Source organism: Hetaerina americana, unplaced genomic scaffold (genome assembly GCF_022747635.1).
Source record: "Hetaerina americana unplaced genomic scaffold, ioHetAmer1.1.p SCAF_3, whole genome shotgun sequence".
Lineage (NCBI taxonomy): Eukaryota > Metazoa > Arthropoda > Insecta > Odonata > Calopterygidae > Hetaerina > Hetaerina americana.
The window spans coordinates 29,932,381-29,954,640 of record NW_027286874.1 but is presented as its reverse complement, the minus strand read 5'-3'; the positions used below and the strand labels follow the sequence as shown (position 1 = coordinate 29,954,640).

The 22,260-nt window shown below is 36.3% G+C and overlaps 2 protein-coding genes across 7 annotated transcripts in view; both read left to right on the top strand.

The window, feature by feature from the left end:
• ci (cubitus interruptus) overlaps positions 1-12,467 on the top strand; it is a 43,635-nt gene extending 31,168 nt beyond the window's left edge. Inside the window, exons 10-14 of one of the 2 annotated variants that reach the window (XM_071588729.1) lie at positions 4,551-4,797; positions 6,084-6,310; positions 7,597-7,995; positions 8,464-8,784; positions 10,483-12,467. In XM_071588729.1, coding sequence (XP_071444830.1) covers positions 4,551-4,797; positions 6,084-6,310; positions 7,597-7,995; positions 8,464-8,784; positions 10,483-11,979 — 2,691 coding nt within the window. In that variant the 3' untranslated portion in view covers positions 11,980-12,467. Of the gene's footprint in view, positions 1-4,547; positions 4,798-6,083; positions 6,311-7,596; positions 7,996-8,463; positions 8,785-10,482 lie in introns of both variants that reach the window. The other variant, XM_071588728.1, reaches the window with a different exon arrangement.
• A 3,941-nt stretch (positions 12,468-16,408) lies between these two features.
• Positions 16,409-22,260, top strand: part of LOC139690367 (uncharacterized) — a 38,102-nt gene continuing 32,250 nt past the window's right edge. For all 5 annotated transcript variants that reach the window (XM_071587789.1, XM_071587788.1, XM_071587786.1 and 2 more), the window contains exons 1-2: positions 16,409-16,491; positions 17,244-17,327. In XM_071587789.1, coding sequence (XP_071443890.1) covers positions 17,264-17,327 — 64 coding nt within the window. In that variant the 5' untranslated portion in view covers positions 16,409-16,491; positions 17,244-17,263. The remainder of the gene's footprint in view (positions 16,492-17,243; positions 17,328-22,260) is intronic.

Here is a 22,260-nt window from a genome sequence, read left to right as displayed (position 1 = left end):
CCAGATGCAAGTGACGAAGTAACAGTTGCTAACCATGACAAAATCAAAGTGTCAGGTATTGGTAGTGCATCAATGGATTTGATTCAGGGAAGTACTGCCACCATATCAAATGTTAATTATGTGCCAGATCTTTCAACTAATTTGTTGTCTGTAAATAGGTTAGTGCAAAAGGGTACTGCTGTTTTATTTGATTCATCTGGGTGCAAACTATTTGATGCTGAAACTTTACATGTAAAGGGAGTCATTCAAGCCTCGGGAACAGAGGAGAATGGGTTGTACAGTCTAGATTTAAAACAGTGTACCTCAGGTGACAATGTTGTCAGGGAGGGTGCTGTGGGATTAGCTGCAACTACTGAAGGGAATCATTCTCAGCTATTATGGCACAGAAGGTTAGCGCACTTGGGGCATAAAAATATGCAGACATTAAGGGGGCGTGCCAGTGGTCTGGATTATCCATGTAATAAGCCTCTTCAACCGTGTGTGGCATGTGTAGAAGGAAAGCTTGTTAAAAAACCTTTCACTGTGGGACCGAGAACGGAAAGGGTGAGTGAAAAGCTGAGTTTGGTGCACTCAGACCTGTGTGGTCCAATGGACCCTCCTGGCAATAGGGGAGAACTGTACATGCTCACATTTATTGATGATTGCACTAGAAAAATTTTTGCCTTCTTCATTAAAGGCAAGGAAACACATGTTATCCTAGAATGTTTCGTAACCTTTAAGGCTAGGGTAGAAAATGAAACGGGGAACAGGATTAAGTGTTTGCGGACGGATAATGGTAGTGAGTACATGGGGCGGGCTCTGCAAGAAGAGCTTAGAGCAAAGGGAATAAAACATGAGACAACGATACCATATAATCCTGAGCAGAATGGGCTAGCTGAAAGGGCAAATCGCGTCATTATAGAGAGGGCTAGATGCATGTTATCCGAGTGCAAGTTACCTAAGAGCTATTGGGTTGAAGCATGTAAAACAGCTGTGTATTTAAAGAATAGAGTACCAGCTAAGGGAATTGGGAATGAATTACCTGAGGAGAGATGGACAGGTCATAAGGTTGACCTTAGTCCTTTGAGGGTGTTTGGTTGTATTGCCTATGCTCATGTGGCCAAGGCCATGAGAAAAAAGCTAGATGCCACATCCAAACGGTATTACTTTGTCGGATATTGTGAGGAATCCAAAGGTTATCTCCTGGCGAATCCTGAAAACATTGGACGAGTAACAAAAGCGAGGGATGTAGTGTTTTTTGAGGACAGTTTCAGGGAAGAGCATTTAACTGGGAAAACATTGAGGAATACAATTATTCTGCCTGAACTTTTAGGGGGGGGCGTGTGTTTCACCTCCCAGCCCCAGACAGAGGTCAGCATAAATGATCAGGCTGAAACTAATGAAAACACTAGCACAAGTAGTGAGGGTAATAATGATACCTCAAACATTGAGACTGAAGGAAGTGGTCGTGTCTATTGTGGGCAAAATTCAAGCTCAGGTGATGATAGCCAGAGGGAGGAGAGTCTTGATCCGGGAGAAAGTAGGTATCCTGTTAGGAATAGAATACCAAAGGAATTTCCAGATCATGTTTTATTTTTGGCATCAATTAATTCAGCCTGTAATCAACCAATGTCTTTGTACTGTGATCCTCAGACTGTTCAAGAAGCTTTGTCTTCAAATGGGGATGAATGGAGGAAGGCCATGCAGGAAGAATGGGAAGCTTTAGCAAGGAAGGGCGTCCTTTCTTTAGCTGATTTGCCTGAAAACAAAAAAGTTGTAAAATGTAAATGGGTTTTCAAGCGAAAGGTGAATGCAGCTGGGGAAATAGAGCGTTTCAAGGCAAGGCTGGTAGCAAAGGGTTATTCCCAGGAGTATGGTATTGATTACCATGAAACATTCTCTCCTGTAGTAAGTTATTCTGCCTTGAGATTGTTGATTGCATTGTCTGTGGAGCTAGATTTAAATATCACTCATCTAGATGTGACTGCAGCCTTCTTGAATGGTGATCTTAAAGAGTCAATTTACATTGAGCAGCCTGAAGGTTTTGTAATTGAAGGGGCGGAGAGTAAGGTGTATTTGCTGCATAAGGCAATATATGGTTTAAAACAAGCATCCAAGGCATGGTATGACAAATGTCGGAGTATTTTTAAAGGTCTTGGTTTCAAGAATTTGACAACAGAATCATGTATTTATGTTAAGGGTATTGGACTTGATATTTGTGTAATAGCTGTATATGTGGATGATTTTTTGGTGTTTTGTAAGAATGGTGACACTGTGAACAAGTTAGTTTCATCATTAAAAAAACATTTTGAGCTGAAAAATCTTGGAGAGGCCAAAAGTATTCTAGGGATGAGGTTAACTAGAACCAGTGAGGGAATTGAACTGGATCAGGAAGAGTACATCAAAAGCATGCTGGTTAAGTTTAACATGTCTGATGCTTGTGCAGCCTCTACACCCATGGAAGTTGGGTTGGATGTAGCTCCTGGAGATCCAGATAAATGTCCTGATGTACCTTATCAAGGATTAATTGGTTGTTTAATGTACGCAATGACCTGTACTAGGCCTGACATTGCTTTTGCTGTTTCAAAATTAAGTAAGTTTAATAATAGCTTTAATATGGAACATTGGAAGTTGGCAAAAAGGGTTTTGAGATATTTAAAGGGCACATCAACGTATCGCCTTGCCTACTCAAAATCTGGTGGGTTCCTTGAGGGCTATGCTGATGCAGATTTTGCCAGTGATAAGATTGATAGACTATCTCGTACAGGGTATGTTTTTAAATTTGCTAAAGGGGCTGTAGCATGGGAAAGTAAAAAACAATCCTGTGTGGCTTTATCCACAACGGAAGCAGAGTATGTCAGCCTAACTGCTTGTACCAAGAAAGCTATTACATTGTGTCGAATCCTGAGGGAAATTTTGAAACAGGATTGCAGAAAAATATTTGGCACAGAATCTGTGTGCATGTATAATGACAATCAGTCAGCAGTTAAGAATGCCAATTGTGTTGATGTAAAGGAAAGATCTAAGCATATAGATGTAAGGTTCCATTTTGTAAAAACAGCTGTGACAGATGGTAAAGTGTTTGTGAAATTTAAGTCAACACATGAGATGCCTGCAGATATGCTAACTAAAAGTTTATCTAAGAAAAAACATTTTAACTGCATGAAGGATGTGAATGTCTGGGGCAACTAGATTAAGTGAGGGTGTTGTATATGTGTAATCAAGTTGCTGTTGTTTTGTACAAGGTTGGTAACATTGTCTCTTTTGGGCTGGCTTGAGCGATGTTTGTATGTGTTTGCTTTTGTTTTTGTAGAATAAAAGTAGGAAGTCGTTTTTTTTAAACGTCACTTCCGGCCCCACGTTAAGTTGAACATGTCGTCTCAATAATTGCTAAAGATCCTAAATCCTGTTTCGTCACCACGCTGCAAGAAGATCACAACAATATCCTCATTGCATGCTATTCCTTGTGAGGTAGCCCAGGCAAAGGACCTTTTTCATCTTAGCTCTTTAAGTTGATTTTGAGAGTCTATGATTTATTAATTTGTTATTTCTGCCATGCATTACACATCACTACTGTATACACATGAGGTATTTATCAGGGATCTGAGTTGTATACCAATCCAACATTCCCAGGAATGTACCCCATCCATAACTTTGAGACTATCTGCACATCATGCACTGAAACAACTTGTGTGATTTTGCTATCTCAGGGAGACAACCGCCCTTGACATAAACACACTAAAGTGAAATGTCCAATCTTACTACATCGCATGTTTTGAACTAGAGTTTATAAATTGTGTCAGTGCATTAAATATGGGAGTCATAGCAATGTATGCTTATTTACTGATATTAAATTCAGAAAAACTGCATCATTCATAAAATATCCAAGGGCAAGAGGAATGGCACATGAGTATTCAATCTTTAATTAATTCATGGGACTCTTCTAAAGAGAATTCTGAGATTAAATATTTATAATAATGTAATCCATTTGAAAGCTAAGAATCATGTTATTGCATGGATAAAAAAATAAAGGAATCCCAAGTTACAAACAAGTCCAATCTTTGAATGATCTCAGGGACATATTTTTATTTAATTTATGGACCCCCTGTTGAGCACAAATTTATTATTTACCTAAATGAGGATGAATAAAAATAATTTTGGAAGAACTTTAACACATTTGCCTATCACAGCAATGGAGATTTCAGGAAATGCAAACATGTTCCTTAACTTGTGATCGCTGTTGGAATTAATTTTTAGTTCCATAGGAAGTTACAAACCTGATAAGCAATGCTGCACTGACCTCTTAAGCTTTTCAAATATTCTCTTTCCTCAAAGGAATGCCGACCAAAATACATGTATGTGCATTCCATGGAAGTGCCCTTGCAACTATTAATTTTTGCTTGAAGCAAAAATCTTGAGAAGGATCTCTTTTGAATTAAAAGGAGTTCGGCTGTTTTTCTTAACTTAAAAAAAAATATTAGTGTAATAATACAATTGCGTAATGCTCCCCTAAAACTTCTTATTCCTGATGTGAATGCACGCATTGATTATCTCATTTCATTTTAAAGCAGCTGTCAAACATCACCTTGGAAATCGGATCGGTAGCTGTGGTGGGAGCATCCTGTGGGATTGAAGGAGGAGATGACAAGGGAGGAATGCAGAATATAATCTTAAGACAGGGAGGAAATGGAGGATCTCAAAGTGGAATTTTGCAGACTGGAATACGTGCTGGGGTTGGGAGGAAATTGGGCAAGTCTGGTGTGGGAGGTCTTCTTTATTCTCCTGTCTTCAACAATCATTCATCTCACTGTGGAGGAGGTAAGCGAAATAAAAGCTTGAATTAAGGTTTTTTATATTATTTAATTTTGCCCCATAACCTTTTTCATGAAATAAATTTATCTATGTGACCTTTAATATGGAGGCTCCCTGCATTGGACTAACACATTTCATGAGTAATAACTGTTTGTGGTACAAAAGGACTGCTGTTCTTACCAATAACCAGTGTGTTAGACTCATTTAACCAGGCTCTGGTTTACTGGAAATCAGGTTAACAATAATATAGTACAAAGTTTGCCTGATGTAATTTCATAGCTAATAACTGTATAACTACATCATTTGGAATGGAAGAAGAGGATCTGTTGTAAAAAACCATTTATTTCTCTATGGTGTCAGATGCCATTTTGATAGTAGATATGCATATTGTGCATTACAATGTACATTTATGCTTGACAGAGGATGGTTGAGGAGATAGAGAGGACAAGGAGGCATTTATATAAAAATCTTCTAAACTAACTGCTTCCCTGGGTATTTTCCTCCGTAGCGGAGAGGGAGGGGATGCAAGAAATGGGGAGGAGGGGTGGAAGTATGGAACCTGATGTTCTTGTGTGATTTAAAGAGGAGGAATTAAGAAAAAGAGGGTGGGTTTCTGGAAAATCCCTCAAATTGCTGGTGTGGCTCGTAATTAGTCTGTGGACTTCAGGAATATCTGGCACCCAAAAAATTCACACAGTGTGGGTGAAGCTGAGGTTGCCCAGAGGCATCCCCCAGAATTAGATCTAGGTCTTAGGTCCTCTGGTCTGTCAGCCCAGTGATCTATTCACTAGACTTCCACTTCCCATAAAAGTACCATATGAAAAGTGTATTTCCCTAAGTCAAAAGTATTGTAGATTCTAATGCATATTAATTGAAAGTTCTTGCCTTTAAATTACATTGAAAAATGTCAAATTTTGCTGGATGTAAAAAATTATATATGTAATACCAAAAACTTTATATGGGAGTAAATATATTAGTATAGTTTTATTTGGCATTGCTCCATTTTGTAAACTAAGATCCATCTAGGTCTCAATTTGATTTCAGTTATACGAGTGCAAAATATATAGATGTTTGAATTTCAGATTCACTTAAAATTATATCAATAGGTCATCGAGGTAGTTAAGTTAAATATTACTTGCACAACACAGGAAACAAAAGGCAGGAGTGTGACATTATTGCTTTGAGATTAGAAATATTTCAGTCACAGCAACCATAAAAAGCATCTAGTGCGTATCTACCCAAACTCATTCACAGTTACCGTTGTGCCAGTAATTGCTCCATTGTATTTCAAGGTGTTGGTGGTCCGGAAGTTGCAACAGCTGTTGCACGCCCAGTAGAATACCATGGCACAATGTTACCTGCTTCAACTCGTGGATCTCATCCATTGAACCGAGTCCGAGGAGGGCAGCTAATTGTGGACCAATTAGCTGATGCACGGAGAGACAGTGGATCCACCACAGTAAGCTCATATTATGGCAGTATGCAAGGAAGCAGCCGCAGAAGTAGTAGAGGTTCCCAGGTTGGTTTCATATTTTGTATCACATTTTACTCAACTCAGAGGCATGACCAAAAAGCATTGCATGTTTTTTACTCAGCCATAGGAATACAATTTACTTATTGTTATTCAATTATTTCCATATTGAACCAAATGGCTGAGCATACCTATGAGTTATGCCAATGAACTTTTATGAGTCATGCCAAATATTTTGAGAAAATGTCGGTATTGATTGACAGAAAAAGTTGTATTTTCCTTGTTCATGCATGTTTTGCCAAATGACATTGGTATTATCTCAAAGTAATTTATTTATTATTAGTAAATATTGGTCAGTAGATTGATATTGGTGACATTGATAATGGCATCAGTATTATATCAATGTAATTAATTTAATATAAATAAATATTGGTCAGTAGATTGATTTGGTTGCAACTAAGCTGGGTCCCCATGCCAAGATCTGAAGTTCAAATTCCAATAGTGGTTAATTTTAAATGGTATTATAATTTTCACTTGGTTAATGTGTATGAGGCACGAGAGAGTACTGCTGCATCCGCCATATTGTGGGGCCCTGTCACCTTTTGTCAAAAGTAGGCTAATGCTGCATTAGGTTTTTCTCCCCAATATTCCCAATAATTCTACCAACTCCCAACAACTCACAGGTACATCGTGGTACCATTGACCTCGGCTGTAACCAATCTTGACTAAAATTTTACATTGATGTACACCGATGTGCACACAAGTGTGGCAATTTCACAATGTAGAAATCATTTGCCTTCACTGGGACCTAGGTTCAAATCCAGGCGAAGTGAATCATTGTGAAGTTCAGACATAACTTTTCCTTATTTTTGAAATTCATATTCACCTGCAAGTCTGAAGTTTGACCTGGAATGCATGCCTTTTCAATCGGTCTATCATTTTCATTCTCTCTATGCTAAATGCTTATGAGGGATAAAACATTATGGAGGGGTAAATACTTATGGGATATAATGTTTCAAATATGGTATGGAAGCCTTATTGACCATTATACAGAAATGGTCTGCCCAAATAATGCAAAATTTTGAGAATGAACTGACAATGTAAAGCTTAGGCAAATGTTTTGAAGAAACAACTAGTTTATTATTTGTGATACCCACATCCATATTTGTGATACCCACATCCATTTGTGATAACCATCCATCAATGATTTATTCTATATGTGCATGGGAGAATTTATTCAGATATCAAAAATTCAAATAGTTTTTGTTTATTGAGGAGTATTTTTTAACCACTGGATAAAACATAGTTAAACATGATGATTTCTTTACCCACAGGTTTCCACAGCCTCATTATCACGGCCTTGGCGTTCATCCATATTCACTACGATGCCATCTAGTGCAGCAGTAGGGGGACCACCATCAGCCTCTTCCTTTTATGATCCAATATCTCCTGGAAGTTCACGCCGTTCAAGTGAACTAAGCAACCACTTTGATTCAGCTCCAAATATGTGTAATGCACCAGGACAGCAGCGGAAGGACTCGAGAGACATGGATCAGAATGTTGCTGAGCATTCTACTTGTCTTAATTCAAAGGATCAGAGACAAGCAGGAATGCAGAGAAGGATTTCTAATTGCCAAATGCATGGAATGACTTCACCACATGTTGGGCGACTCAATGCAGATGGGGTGCCAACTTCTGTTGATCCCTTCCTCACATCCAATCTTGTTGTGCAGGTTGGTATTTAAAGATTTGAGTTTTGCCTCCATATACTCTTAAAACTCACCTCTCCCTTTTGACTGCAATGATACTTAATCCTCACCACTCTCTTTTCTAATGCTCTTAACGTCCCTTGTGGTTTAAAGCTCTTTAAGGTTTAAGAGTTCTCTTCAAAATAATTTTTCCATAAGATTTTTTAGGAGGTTCACAAGTTTGCACTTATTACAAATCTTTCAGGGTGATATATGTTTGAATGTGAGCAATTTTTTGATTGGTGTAACCTACCTTACCCTAAAATCACACCTTTTTTCAAAATTATTTAAAACTGAATTTTTTCAATGAAAGCTGATTTCCTATAAAACAGCTACCTTAATGTGAGATGAGTTTAGACATGAGGGGCAAGTTTGAATGCTTTAATTCAGTCTTGCAATGCAAAATAGGTGATGTAATTCCATGCTAATATGCTTTCAAATCTTTTTACACAGACACAGAAGATGTCACTCTGTGGGCCACAATCAGTTGGAGACATAAGTGCAATACCTCAACAAAGGGCATGCCAGCAAACAAATAATTCACCTCAGAGATCATTCCGTCCAGAAACTACTGCTCGCCCTACTGTAATGCCAGAAGTTGATAATGCTCCCCCAGTGCCAGCAGTCGTGCCATCATTGGCTGAGGGAGGTCGCCACAGTGGACTCCCTGAGCACCATCCTAACCGTGAAGTTGTGCTTGAGGAAGTTGGTGAAGGAGAGATGGTTGAAAACAAGTTGGTCATCCCAGATGAAATGGTGCACTACCTTAGTCAGGTTGGTTGAACTGTTTTCTGATGCTGTGTTCCATGCCTGTAGTATCTTCCTTGGCAAAATGTAGTTGGTGCAACACATTTTGAGGATTTCAACTGAAACAGTCTCTAATATATCGTAGCGAAGGATTCAACTCAGTTATTTCAACTTGTTTTTTCATAATTTATTATTTTATGTCATAAATCTGGACTTTCATGAGCAGCAATAGTGCTATAAGCAGAGCATCAGTATCAATAGATGTGGTAATTTTTTCTCCTTGGTTAAATAAAATAGTTTATGGCGTCACTTGGTGGAAAATCTTCATATTGAAATTGAAGATAAACTACTTGGCTTTTCCATGTAGAAAATGTTTTATTTATGACGTAGGTTTTGCTGTGGTATAACATCGTCGGGTCACTTGACGATGTTATACCACAATGAAACCTAGGTCGTAAATAAAAAAATTTCTATGTGGAAAAGCCAAGTTGTTTATTTTCAATTTCTCCTTGGTTAGTTTAATTTCGTAAATAGTGAAAGCATGTAAGAATTTCGTGACAAGGTAACTATCAGGCTTATACTGAGATCATAAGAAAGTTTTATTTTTGTAGATGGCACCTAGTGTTTTTGGTTGTTCTTAGGGAGTATATATGGTCTGATTCTTGCTTAAAATGTGTCAGAGTGCTGTAATGCAGTTCTGATATTTGCATCGAAACCTTTTGTAGTTCCTGCAAAATGACCCTTGAGGGTGGGCATATATTCTCATATCAGTCACACTTAGTGTATTACAGTTAAATCATAATGCACTGATTTGTAACTTAGAAATTAGGTTTTTACAATTAGCTGAAAGGGATTTTTTATTCACATAGCATTTGAAATGAATTGAAAAAATTACCATGAATGCTTAGAAATGCAACAATCAAACCTGCTTCATTGTGTCTTTAGAATGTCAACATATTCCTGGTGACATAGATTAAAACAGATATGAAAGGAAAGAAACCAAATCTTTTGATTCGATAGGGTTGGGCCAAATCCAGATTCCATACAATTTTCATGGGAAACAGCCCCAATGAGCATTTTATTTTTTATTATTACAGTGAACATAATTAAGAATAAAGCACTAGGAATCCTAAGAAGTTATTTCATTCTGATTCAGAAATCTTGAAAGTAATAAATTGTATAACTTTGATTTTCCAAGACAGACTTATATTGTAATTCCACAGAAACTGCAGGAGATGCCGCAGCGGTAACTTTTAATGGAGTCATGTGCTAATATGCATTTCAATGCAACAATTTCAGAGTGTAAAAATCATTCGCCTTTACTGGGATTCGAACCCGGATCCCTCAATATCCAGTCGAGTGCTTTAGCCAGTTAAACTATCGAGGCATCCTCTTAAACTCTGAAATTTTGGGGGCTTTAAAGGAACATGTTGTGAGGAAATACCGTACATACATTTCACAGGCATTTGTAGTCATGCACGATGCACTACAGTCCACGAGGTTAAAGCCAACTTCTAAACACTTAGGCTGTTTATACCTTGACAAATTCCACAGAAACTGCAGGAGACGTCAACAGTTAAATAAAAATAACACTTAAATTTTCAATTACTTAGTGTCTCTTTTAGAACTTGCACGTGTTATTAATATATTTGGATAGATGGAAAATTGAATAATATTTTTATGCTTAAAATTTTAACATAAATTTATCTTTGCCCATTTCTACAGGTGGCGGACAATGGTGCAAATGGTGATGCAGAGACCAAGAAGGAGTCAGCAAGCTATCCTCAGAATACTTGTCCCCAAACAAATGGAACATGTGCAAACATGCCGCCTGTTGATCCCAATCAAAATGAGGTATCTCCAGGAATGGCTCCCAATAATCCCATCAGTCCTGAAAGTGTTGTGCGGGAACCCTGTCCCCCAGCTCAAGATGTTCATGCTCAGCACCAAGTCCACACACAGGAGCTTTGCATGCCACAAAATGATAGGGTTGAACCATTTGTTGCACCAACAACTCACGTCATCTCAGAGTCTGAGCACGTACCCTCTCAGGAAATGCCATGTAATTACCCCAAGAACCACAATCACCACGAGAATCGTCATCAGTGTACCCCTTCACACAATTACATTCCTCAGGACAATCACTGCTCACATGCATGGATGCAGGCACCACGGTGGGACATGCATCCACGGCACAATGGTATGCAGTGCCCACCCAATCCCAATGGATATGGAAACAATCATGCGATGTGCCCCTCTCTGTCGAACCAGAGGATGACAAATTGGAATGCTCAGGGATGTTGGGGTGGCAAGTGGGATGGGCAAGAGTGTGGTGTGCAGTCACGGCAGAATGAGAATCGAAATGGGGGACAGGGATGGAATGGGCCTCACCCTATGGCCCGGGAGTGTATGAATAATTCTTATTGTGATACAGAGTCCCACAGGAGGAGTGAGTCGATGAGAGTGCATTACCAACAATATGTTTCTCCTCATCAGAACACTACAATGGGTTGCATGCATTGGCATGGGGGAATGGAGGTGGAGGGTAAAAGTGTGAGTAGGAACCAAAGGGCTGGCATGCCTTGTGGTGCTCATTGTCAGGGTGCAAGATGCTGGACTCCCAACATGATGCCCCCAGCCAACAGGGGGAAACCAGTGGTGACCAACAACCACTCGAACAGTCAGGATGGGAGGAGAATGTGCGAGGTTGTTGATCATCATACTTCTCAGGAACAATTTTCTAATAATAGGCCTGTGCAGGAGATCCAATGCCGGGATATTAGCCAGTCATCCACGATGAATGTCTCAGGGGGGCAAAATAGGGGTAGTGTCGGAATGGAGCCACCACCAGGGGGTATGCGCCCAGAAGCATATCAGAGGACTCTAGAATATGTGCAACAGTGTCGCTCATGGACTGCTTCCTCACACAATGTGGAGGCCTGCACACCTGCCAACATAACTCTCTCTCCCGACTGTGACTCGGCTGTTACAAGCAGCACTGAAGCTGGAAATAGAGTGCCTGGTGGAGCTGGATACAGGGACACTACTCCTCAAGGGTGTACAGTATCTCAAGGAGTCATGCCAGTTAATAAACCATGTGGAAACAGTGGCATGGGTGGTGGTAATTGCCTTTTGCAGACATCTAATATGGTGATAAATGACATGACTTCTTCATTGAACTCACTGCTAGAAGAGAATCGTTACCTACAAATGATGCAGTGACACCGTAAAGCACCGCTTGCAAGAATGGTGCTGTTTAATATTTTCTTTGAAGATTGACTGCATTTACTGTTTCTTTTTTAGTTGTTAATAATCACTCATTTGTGATGGACATGTTTGTAATTGTGACTGACTTGAGATTTTCAATGAAGCAAATAATTTTAACTTACAACAGTTCCTTTATGAGTCATTGTAAGCAGTGGGCATTGTGCAAATTAATTGAAAATTCATGTGGAACAATGATCTAAAGGAATCATGTAAATTGTTCCAAAATATCTCCACAATTCTATTATTTTAGTATGGAATTAATAATTACAACATTGCAAATTTTATTGTTTTGTTGATTGATATATATTTGTGAATATTTTATTCATAAATTGAGCTTGTGAGAACCACTGAATGAATTCATAGTTTATTATGAATTGCTCATCTCACATGTCTGTCCAAAAAAGACCAAATTTGAATTTGTTACATGAAGAATCTTCTTACTGAACATTCATGACAATAAAATTTTTATAGAAAACTGAAAATTGCAAATTAAAGAGATAATTCATTTGTATTTACCAATGAAAGTAAATTTTTTTAAACACCTAATTTTGGTTCCCGAGACTAGAGTTTATCACTGATCAGCCAGGCTGGCAAATATATCAGTTTTTGCTATTTTACCAGTACTATACTGTTAATTATTTGGATATATCAGTTTGGTGAATAATATAGATAAGCATGTGAATGCTTAAAATGATTTAAGGGAAAAGATCATTCTAAGAATAGCCATTTATGTTATTCAATAACTTCCCTACTTTTACTAAAACACCCTATTACGATCTTTCAAGGAATTCAATCAATTACCTTTACAAAGAGAGATTTACATTTTTCTGAAGGCCTGGATGATAACTCTAGCACCACGACACCTCTTCAACTACCAAATAAAGATTTTGTCTCTGCTAACAAAACACAACCCAACATCCTACTCTACACCTAGCTCCTCTTGACCTCTACATTCTTCCTTCCTCCCTTTATTCTATCCAACATCCCTATCCTATTCCTACTGTTTCCTTGTTTGCCAAACATTCTCCCCTTTATCACAGTCTTCAACATCCCACTGCTGATCAGCATGCTTTTCATTCGTTTTTCCTACCTCCTCATTATTTCTCCCAACAATCCCCTCTCCTCCCCCACCATACCTAGCACCTCCTCATTTGTTTTCCCTTTGGTCCATTTCACCTTCTCCCCACCCACATTTCAAAAGTCTCCAATCTACATCTATCATCTTGCTTCAGGAACCATGTTTCTGCACTACATATAACTACGCTCCATATCAAAGTTTTAACAAGCCTTTTCTTAACATCCTTACTCAACCTCCATGTCATCAACTCCCTCCTACTTGTGAAAGCCTCTTTGCCTAGTGCAATTCTTCTATGAATGTCCCAATTACTTTAACCATTTTATTCCAAAACACTACCGAGATATGTAAACTGCTCTACCTGCTTTAGTTTTTGCCTTCCTATTTTTGTTTAGCTTAGCCTTTTTTCTTTCTGGAAACTCACATTATGTTAGACCAGATAGTAAAAAAGAAAAATTGCACATTTAGTATAGAAAAAAATATTAGCAACAAGAAAGGTATTCACTAGTGCTATAGAACATTTTTTTCAGCAAGAGGCGTTTCTGCTTGCACTCGAAGGATGTTAGACACATAAGGTTAAAAATTTAGCTGCCAGTTTGTTATGCAAAATGAGGCCCATGTTACAGGGTTCTAGATAAGAACAGCACATATATAAGTAATATGCAGGTTATAAACTTTAAGAGCACTATATTTAGGCTATAGTAATGCTTTATTCATTTTGATAAATGGTATAACCATATTAAATGCCATCAATATAAATATCACTTGATAAATCAACAAATTCTTGAATGTGATGAAGATTGTCATAAAGAATTCACCGAATGAGTAAAGTGGGTTTGCAAATAACCAGGGATATTCCTTATTCTTATAACTCTGGATACAGTGTAGTGGTGGTTGTGAGATCTGATCTGAGAATTGGTAAGTTTCTAAATTAACTTTCACATGAATCATAGCGTTAAGATATATAAACTAAATAGTCGTGATACCATACCTAATAAAAAAAGCTGGCAGGAATCATGTGGCGTTATATTAGCAAGTGAGTAAATAGTTCTCTTCTTTAGTCGAAAATTTTGTTTCACATGTACGGAATGACCCATAAACTCAACACCATAATTTAAATGACATTGAAAGAGGGCATGGTTAAGTGTTATAATAATAATAATAATAATACATTTATTTGTCCGGAGATTTGTTGCATATTCATACATACACAAATATAGGACACGTCAAATATAATTTTCACAATTTCACAATAGAAGAGATACAATATATAAATATATATATATATACATACCAATACACTAGTATAATTACATATCAATTGTTTAAGCCGGAATTGATGCATTGCGACAATTCAAGGTATTCATTTACAGAATAGAACATATTATTTTTTAAAAGGTTAAACAGCTTTTTCTTGAAAACAGGTACTTTTGTTTCATATTTCATTTCATGGGGAAGTTTATTGAATAACCTTAAGCCCATTGCTTTGGGCCCATGGGCAGTATTGTATGTCCTGACAAATGGTTGGTGCAGGTCATTGCAGGTCCTTGTGTAGTGACTATGGTAATTGTGGTTGGACTTGTAATGGGAAATATTACCCTTTGCATGTAAGATGACATTAAATATATATATGCAAGGTACTGGTAATAAACCAAGTCTTTTGAAGAGAGGTTTACATGGTGCATTGCAAGGAGCATTGCTCATAATGCGTATAATCCTCTTTTGGATTTTGAAGATTATGCCCGCATGGGGAGAGGAACCCCAGAAGAGGATACTGAAAGTAACACGAGAATAAAATTCACCATAGTAAATGGATAGAAGGACCTCTAAATTTACAGAATACCTAATATTTCTAATAAGGAAGCATAGGGAGCTTAACTTGCTGCGTAATTTGAAAATATGTTCCTCCCAAGACATGTTTTTCAGTGTTAAACGATACTCATTTGAAATGAGTAGATCGAGCTTTCTTCACATATAAACAGCCTTAATCAGTTTACTACAGATCAGGCAGATGTGGGTCTCCCAGTTAATTTTTGTACCAATCAATATAATGTCCTAGCATTTTAGCAGTTTTAATATGTTATTATTTATTTTAGACTGCATATAATATGCTACATCACTAGAAAATTGTTATATTCTTTCATTAAAAACAATTGCAATAAAAATACAAATAAATACATGGAAGAGGCAATGCATGAAGCTCCCAGAAAAGTTTGGTGAATCATACATGACATTGGCTAACAAGCATTAAATTTTCTTTTGTAGTTTTAATACAGAAACACCTTGAGGGGAAGAACCCCAAAACAATACACTTGGTACAATATGAGAGTAAAAAAGGCCATAATTGATAGGAGAACATTATCAGAAACAATAAAATGAATAGTGCGAATAAGAAAACACAATGAGTTGTTTTACAAAGAATGTATACAAGGGAATCCCAAAAAGTCGAGTTTAAATTGATGCCTAGAAACTTGGCATTGGCAGACTCAGCCCGAGGCAAAGCTTTTCTATTTAAAGGAATATTTGCCAGTAGGGTGGGAGTGTTTTTGTGAGCAATTCTCATGAATTTAGACGTAAAGACGTTGATTTTAAAAAGATTGCGATGGATCCAATAATTGATTTCTGGATGGCTAGCCTGCGCAACGGTTGACAAGTGCTTGAGTGAATGCAGAAGAAATTACAATATTAGTGTAATCAGCATACAGAATGGGAAGACTACTAGGTATACTGACTGACCAAGTTTTCAGGGAGATCCATTGATGTAGAGAAGAAACGGGGTAAGCCCAAGAACAGAGCCTTGGGAAACACCTGGATCGATCAATGTTACTGAGAGTATGCCACATTAATTGATAAAAACATTCTTTCGTGAGTATAAGATAACAACCGGTATTTTCGTGGAACTAACACCAACTTAGTCTAATTAAACTGACTGTTACTGTGGTTAATAAGACTAAATGTTTAAGTAACTTCAAATAGAAAAACACACATAATCTAAATTTAGTTAATATATTCAGTAATAACCGAAAGATGTGCCAAATGAAACATCTATCTATCCACAAAGTTTCATTTGCTATTACGATCCAATTCACTTTTGTAGCCCTTTGTACTTACTAAACTAGAGGTTGGTGGGTTTATATTATAAAAAGAGAATTGGAATATATCTTCTACTGACAATATTTGTGGATATCTTACTCATAGTTAAACAATTAGAAAAATGATTCAGCACCTAGAAATAGACTTGTAAGGATGACAAATTTAATTTAAAAAAATTGCGCTAAACAAGTGCGACGCCGAATGCGTTTGCGAAGACGGATTGGATCAGTTTGGACGCCGAGGTGATGAAGAATTTGTTTCAAAGGCCACTCTTTTATTTATGAACTATTCGTGCTAAGGTATTTATTCCGATTTTTTAATAACTTGACCGAAGTCTTGAAGGTTTAGACTGATTATACCTTAAGAAAAATATCAGATATTGTGTATTTAGTAATGTTTGGGTTTGCCTTGTCGGCGTAGGAGAGAGACATACTTAGGCCTTGGCATTATTGAAAGCTGCTTCAGAAAGAAACTTGAGTTAAGACCTTATAAGTTCTCAGATAATATAAACCGTAGAAAGTTGATTGGTCATCATTCCATATACATTTACATTACTTTCAATAATAATTTGACGACATTCATATCGGTAATTATGCAATTGTGGTTTTATTTTAATGGTGGTATATATTTGAATTGCTTTTTATAATTTTAATTCAAAGGACCATTGGTTGGAATGTATATTAAGCTAAGTAATTTATAATTTATGTAAATAAATCATGTACCATCGTTTGTTTTGAGCAGGGGGTTTTTGCCTAAGAAATCTTGCCATATTCATAGTGGCTCTCGGTAATTTATTACGAGTAAAGTTTTATTTTTAACGTATATGGTTTTGGAGACAGTGAAGCAGTCAAGAAACAATTTGTATTGGTAAATATTGTATTGTGACCTATAAAGTTTGGTAAATTTTTGGACAAGCCAAAAATTATCGGGAATTTTTAAAATTGAATTTTCCTGACCACCCCTGTGTTCCTGTTGTCTGCTGAGGCTTTGACTATCTGAGTAGATAACTCACTGATATATTCATTTTTTTGTTACTCTATCGTATTTTTAGGGTAAAAAACAAACTTTGCCATGGCTCTTCCGGCTAATTACAAACAAATGGCTACAGCATCACCTACTCCTGTTGCTGGAAACCGTAAGTTGAACTTACATTCATATACTTAACTGCAACTTCTGGTTAGAGTTGAGTTAGTTGTTTTTGTAAGAGTAAATTATTAACAAATTCAATTATTTTCACCATTTAATCTCACATGTTTAGCATCCTTATCGTAACAAATTTCGTTTTATAACATGTAACTGTAGGGGAAAGAGTAATTTTCATATGGTGAAACATATTAAGGATAGGTAGGTAACAAGGTATTTAAAGGAACAACATCCATTTGCTGAGAGCTATGTATTGTTTGGCATTACTATTAAGAGATTCTCAAGTGATTTTGGTATGATTGAAGAACATAATGTATATATTTGGTTTTCAGTTTTATAGCCGATCAAATAAAAATTGGCTTTTTATTATTTTTGGCGATTTGTGTCATGTTTACATACCACTGGTCCCTTTTATATATATTGCTTGAAAATGAAACCTTTTTCTTTCACCATATATTTTGTTTTTCTTTGGCTGTAATAACTATGAATGAGGAAATATCAAGCGTCCTCCAATTATCTAATGCTAATTATTACAGACTTATTTAATATACATTGCATAATTGAATTCGTTCGTTTAAATTAGATTCCTGAAATTTCTTGTTTGAAATTACTAATTAAACTTAAAAATTCTTCCTAGTATGTTCCCCTGTGCACTTGTGAAGAGTGATGAAGAATATGTTATTTCTGAATCTCTTGCTGTTTTCATGCTTTTGCAAATCAAAGGTCTTGCTGAAATGCATATGGTATCGAAGACTAGCTGCATTCTGATACACTACAGTGTGCAGAAGGCCTTTTAGGACACCAACCACTTGGCTTTAATTGCAGAGAGAATTCATTTCAATCAAATGTCAATAAAGAGAAAAATGACAATGCACAATTCATGTTTTCTGATAGGTGATGATGATCTGAAAAAATGCTGATACGTATCTATGTTAAGTGTGTCGTACAATTTATATTAAATGTATTGGCTGGTGCGTACTAAATGAATTTGAAATACTATGTAATTCACGTGTGATTTTGCTATTTATTCAATATTTCTGACAGTATTCAAAAATCCTTTAATTTTCTGCGCCTTTCCCGTTTAATTGTAATTTTATCATTGTATACAATTACCCACTTTATTATTAACGTTTTAATTACTGTTAATGAATTTAAAATATACTTCTTACAACAAGTGTTTTTATTGATATTGTCATTTCTAATATTTCTGTGAGTGGTGACTCCATAATATGTTATTATTGAGACATTTCCCTCTGTGCTTGCCAAATTGAAGTAAAATTGGCTAAGCCAAATTCACCAATGCTTAAAAAACATTGGTTTTTAACCTTGTAGATTGAAGTGCAGTGTGCATAACTACAGTATTATTTGGTGACAGTGTGTCTATAGCAATTCATCAGAGCATCTTATACTTGTTAAATGGTCACAACCAAAATCTAGGGATCCAGGTTTGAATTCCTGTTGAGGTGAATGATTGAAATTTCTGGTCTTAAACCTCCATTTTAGTATACATATTATTTAGTGTATATTAATTATAAAATTATGTATTCGATTTAAATACCATGTAATTATAGGTCCCTGGGAACAGTACATCAAGAGTTAAAAGCAACCTAAGCATTAATAACTCTCCAAGATTAACCATTTGACCAGTAGTGTGAAAAAAATAGCTTTTGGTTGTGAAAATTATGATTAAGTTGAAGTTGGCTGATTTTAATGTTGGCATCTTAGTTACCGTAAGCCTTTCTCCTTTTCAACATATTGCTAAAAGTGAAAGTGTTAACTGAATTTAAGTTAACTCTGGATTGTGAATTCTTCAGAAATTTTCTCCATGGAAATGATTGCTATTTCTTGGTGGTAGATTCTTATCACAATTAGGCTTTGTCTATATTAAAAAAATGGTCAATTCTGTTGGCCAAGCTGTTGGGAATAAAATATGTCCTATGGCCAAGGGATTTGTTGGAGTTGAGTTATAAGATGAAGAAACTGTTTGTATTGGTTTTTAATTAAGACATTTGTAGTTTCCATTCTACTTAAGCTCTTGATTAAGTATTTTGGTGGAGTGAATATTTTATTTTTTAAGTGTCCATTCAGCTCATTCATGGATAATTTTCATCATTTTTGTCTTGAAAAGGTCGTATCATAGTGAAAAGTTGCCTGACAATTGAAGAATTCATAACTGCAACTTTCTACAAAATACTGTAATTTCTGATTTTTACTGAAGGGTTTTTTTTTCAATGTTTTCAGGCTTAACTTTGTGGAAATCTATTATCACCAAAGTAAAAATATCAATTTATCTTTCAACTAAATTTTTATTAGATACATCTAGTTTCGATGCATCAGCATCATTCTCAGGTACCTGAAGATGACACCGATGCGTTGAAATTAGTTGTACTGAATAAAAATTTAGTGGAAAGATACATTGGTATTTTTACTTCAGCGAAGGGTTTTGTTTTAGCTTCTGTATCATGTGACTTGAATTATATGAATTCAAATGATGTAATTTTGCTCACAAGTACCCCAGCACCCCTGGAGTTTATGCAAGATTTTTTTTAAGAAAGAGCTCTCCATTGTTAATATTTTGATTAACACAGTGGTGATCTTCAGGTAGAGACAAATAAGTCTACAGGTCAATGTGGGAAACTACCCAACTCGGGTGTCCCTTCATCATCTAGTTGACTGAAATATTGATGTTGGAGTGACTTTTCTTTCTAATGATTTTGCAGACCAAGCTGCTACATATGGCTTAATTCGTGGGAATTCCCGTAGAATTCCCACACCTTTGTGTGGGAATTATTCAGCATCCTTTTGCTGGTACTTTTTTCACCCACAATATGTAAAAGTAATTGTGGTTTTGATCTGAAGTGAGGTTGTAATTTGTTTCACAAAGACCTTATGTGGGATTACAGTACTTATTTTAGGATTACTATATCTCATTCCTCTTTGATTTATGCAAAACATGTTATTGTTACATCTGCTGTGCCATGCAGTGGGGACGTACCTCCAAGAGAGAAAAATGGAGTTCTAAATCTATACTTTTATTCTTGCATTCTATAGAAAATGCCATTGTAATGGGTAATTTACATGCACTAACCTTCTTCAGAGATCAGTTCAGACCTGGAGCATTAGGCTCATTGCTATAGGTGACCCGATCATTATTACGGGCTAAACTGTGATATATTGCACTATTGTCGTAGCTTAATTTTTTTGGTAATTTCTGTGGCATGTTAAAGTTTCTATTAAGTAGTTTTTACTGTGGCTGTGCCGCAAAACATTTTGTAGGTTGTAGCTACAATTCAATTAATTATACCAATTTCTTTCAACGGCAATATATGTACATTTCTGCTGACAGAGAAATGCCTAGTCCACCAAAAGTTCTCTGTTCTGGCAAACAGCTTGAATTTTAATGAGGAATGTGTATCCCTGGCTGTTGCTAGTTATTGCTGAAACTATAGTCTTACATAAAAAAGAGCTCCGTTCATTTCTTTATTTCACCCTTGCTTTGGACACTCAGCTAGGCAAGGACATTATTGGAGAGTGAGATTGGGTGGAGAGAAATCAGTTGTAGAAAACTGCATAGCAATAGGTGAAAAAACCTTGATGAGCAGCATGCTAAACTTTGGCTCACCGGAACCAAATCAGTCATTGCTCATGACATGACAATTAAATATATCCTTCAAACTTTTCCCTTCTGATGTTATAATGGATCAATAGATGGATAACCTGCCAATGGACAGGTTATCCATCTGGAATCTATGGCCCAGATCTAATCAAACCTGTCACTGCTAATACATACAACCGTCTGTTGAGACCATTTTGTATTTTTGTTGTATACACTGAACTTCATCTCATAGATGATATTGTGAATGAAATTGTGTGGTGGGTCATGAATCATAATTTGAGCAAAACTCTTTTTGCACTCATTTTAAATAACTTAAAATTATTCCATTTCAAGTTGGTAGTTTGTTTAAAACTTAATTTCTATTTTATTTCATAGAGATCCTGATAATATATAGCCTCTCCCCTATCATTCATTTTGTTATTTTGATAAGATTTACTATAATGTGACTTATGTACGGTTGTGAATCAAGAGTAGCTGTGAATGTTTCTCAGGTATAGATAAAATGTTATCATTTTCCACCTGCTACATTTTTTGGTGCAGAAGATGGAGAAAAGGAGTTAACTTCCATATTTTTTTCTTGTCCTACTCTGGTGATGACTCATGGTGTCCAACCTTTTCCTGGTTAAAGGTTTCTTTATCATCAGCTATTGTCTATCTGAAGATCAGTTTGCTACAGTCATCTACTTCGTTATCCCCTCAGCCTATTCATTCTTTCAAAATTTCTTACATTTACATCCTTGATTAGGTAAAATTCTATTTTGTTCCAGATTTGTTGTAGTGATGCTAATCTACGTCTTCTCCCAAAAACCATTGTTTGGTTTTTGTTAATTTCCAAGTTTCATATCTTCATTATCTTTGTAATACAATCAAGTATTTTCGTCAGATCTTATTTCCTTATTTGCAAAATGTTGGTCATCATCTGGGTATCATTTTGGCTGTTTTTTTATGCACACAGAATTTCTGATGTTAATTCTTGTTCTACTTCATTCTATGCTTTTTCAATGCAAATGTTTAAGATTGTGTGGCTCAGAATATCCTCAAAAACCTGCAGAGACTTCACCAACAATTTGTGATTTTTTTCTACTCTGGGTCTCCATTTCATAATCACTGATTGTTGTTAATATACTATTCACTGTCATTGTGAATTAATCATATCTTCCGGATAGTTTCTTCAAATCAGTGAAAGTAGTTGAATTTGACTGACCTTTTTGTATACACTTCTGTGAGAATTATTATGGCACAATGGTTTTTTTTCTCTTTTTCTAAAACAAAATTGACCTTCATTTAGGAATCCTTTCACTTTTGATTC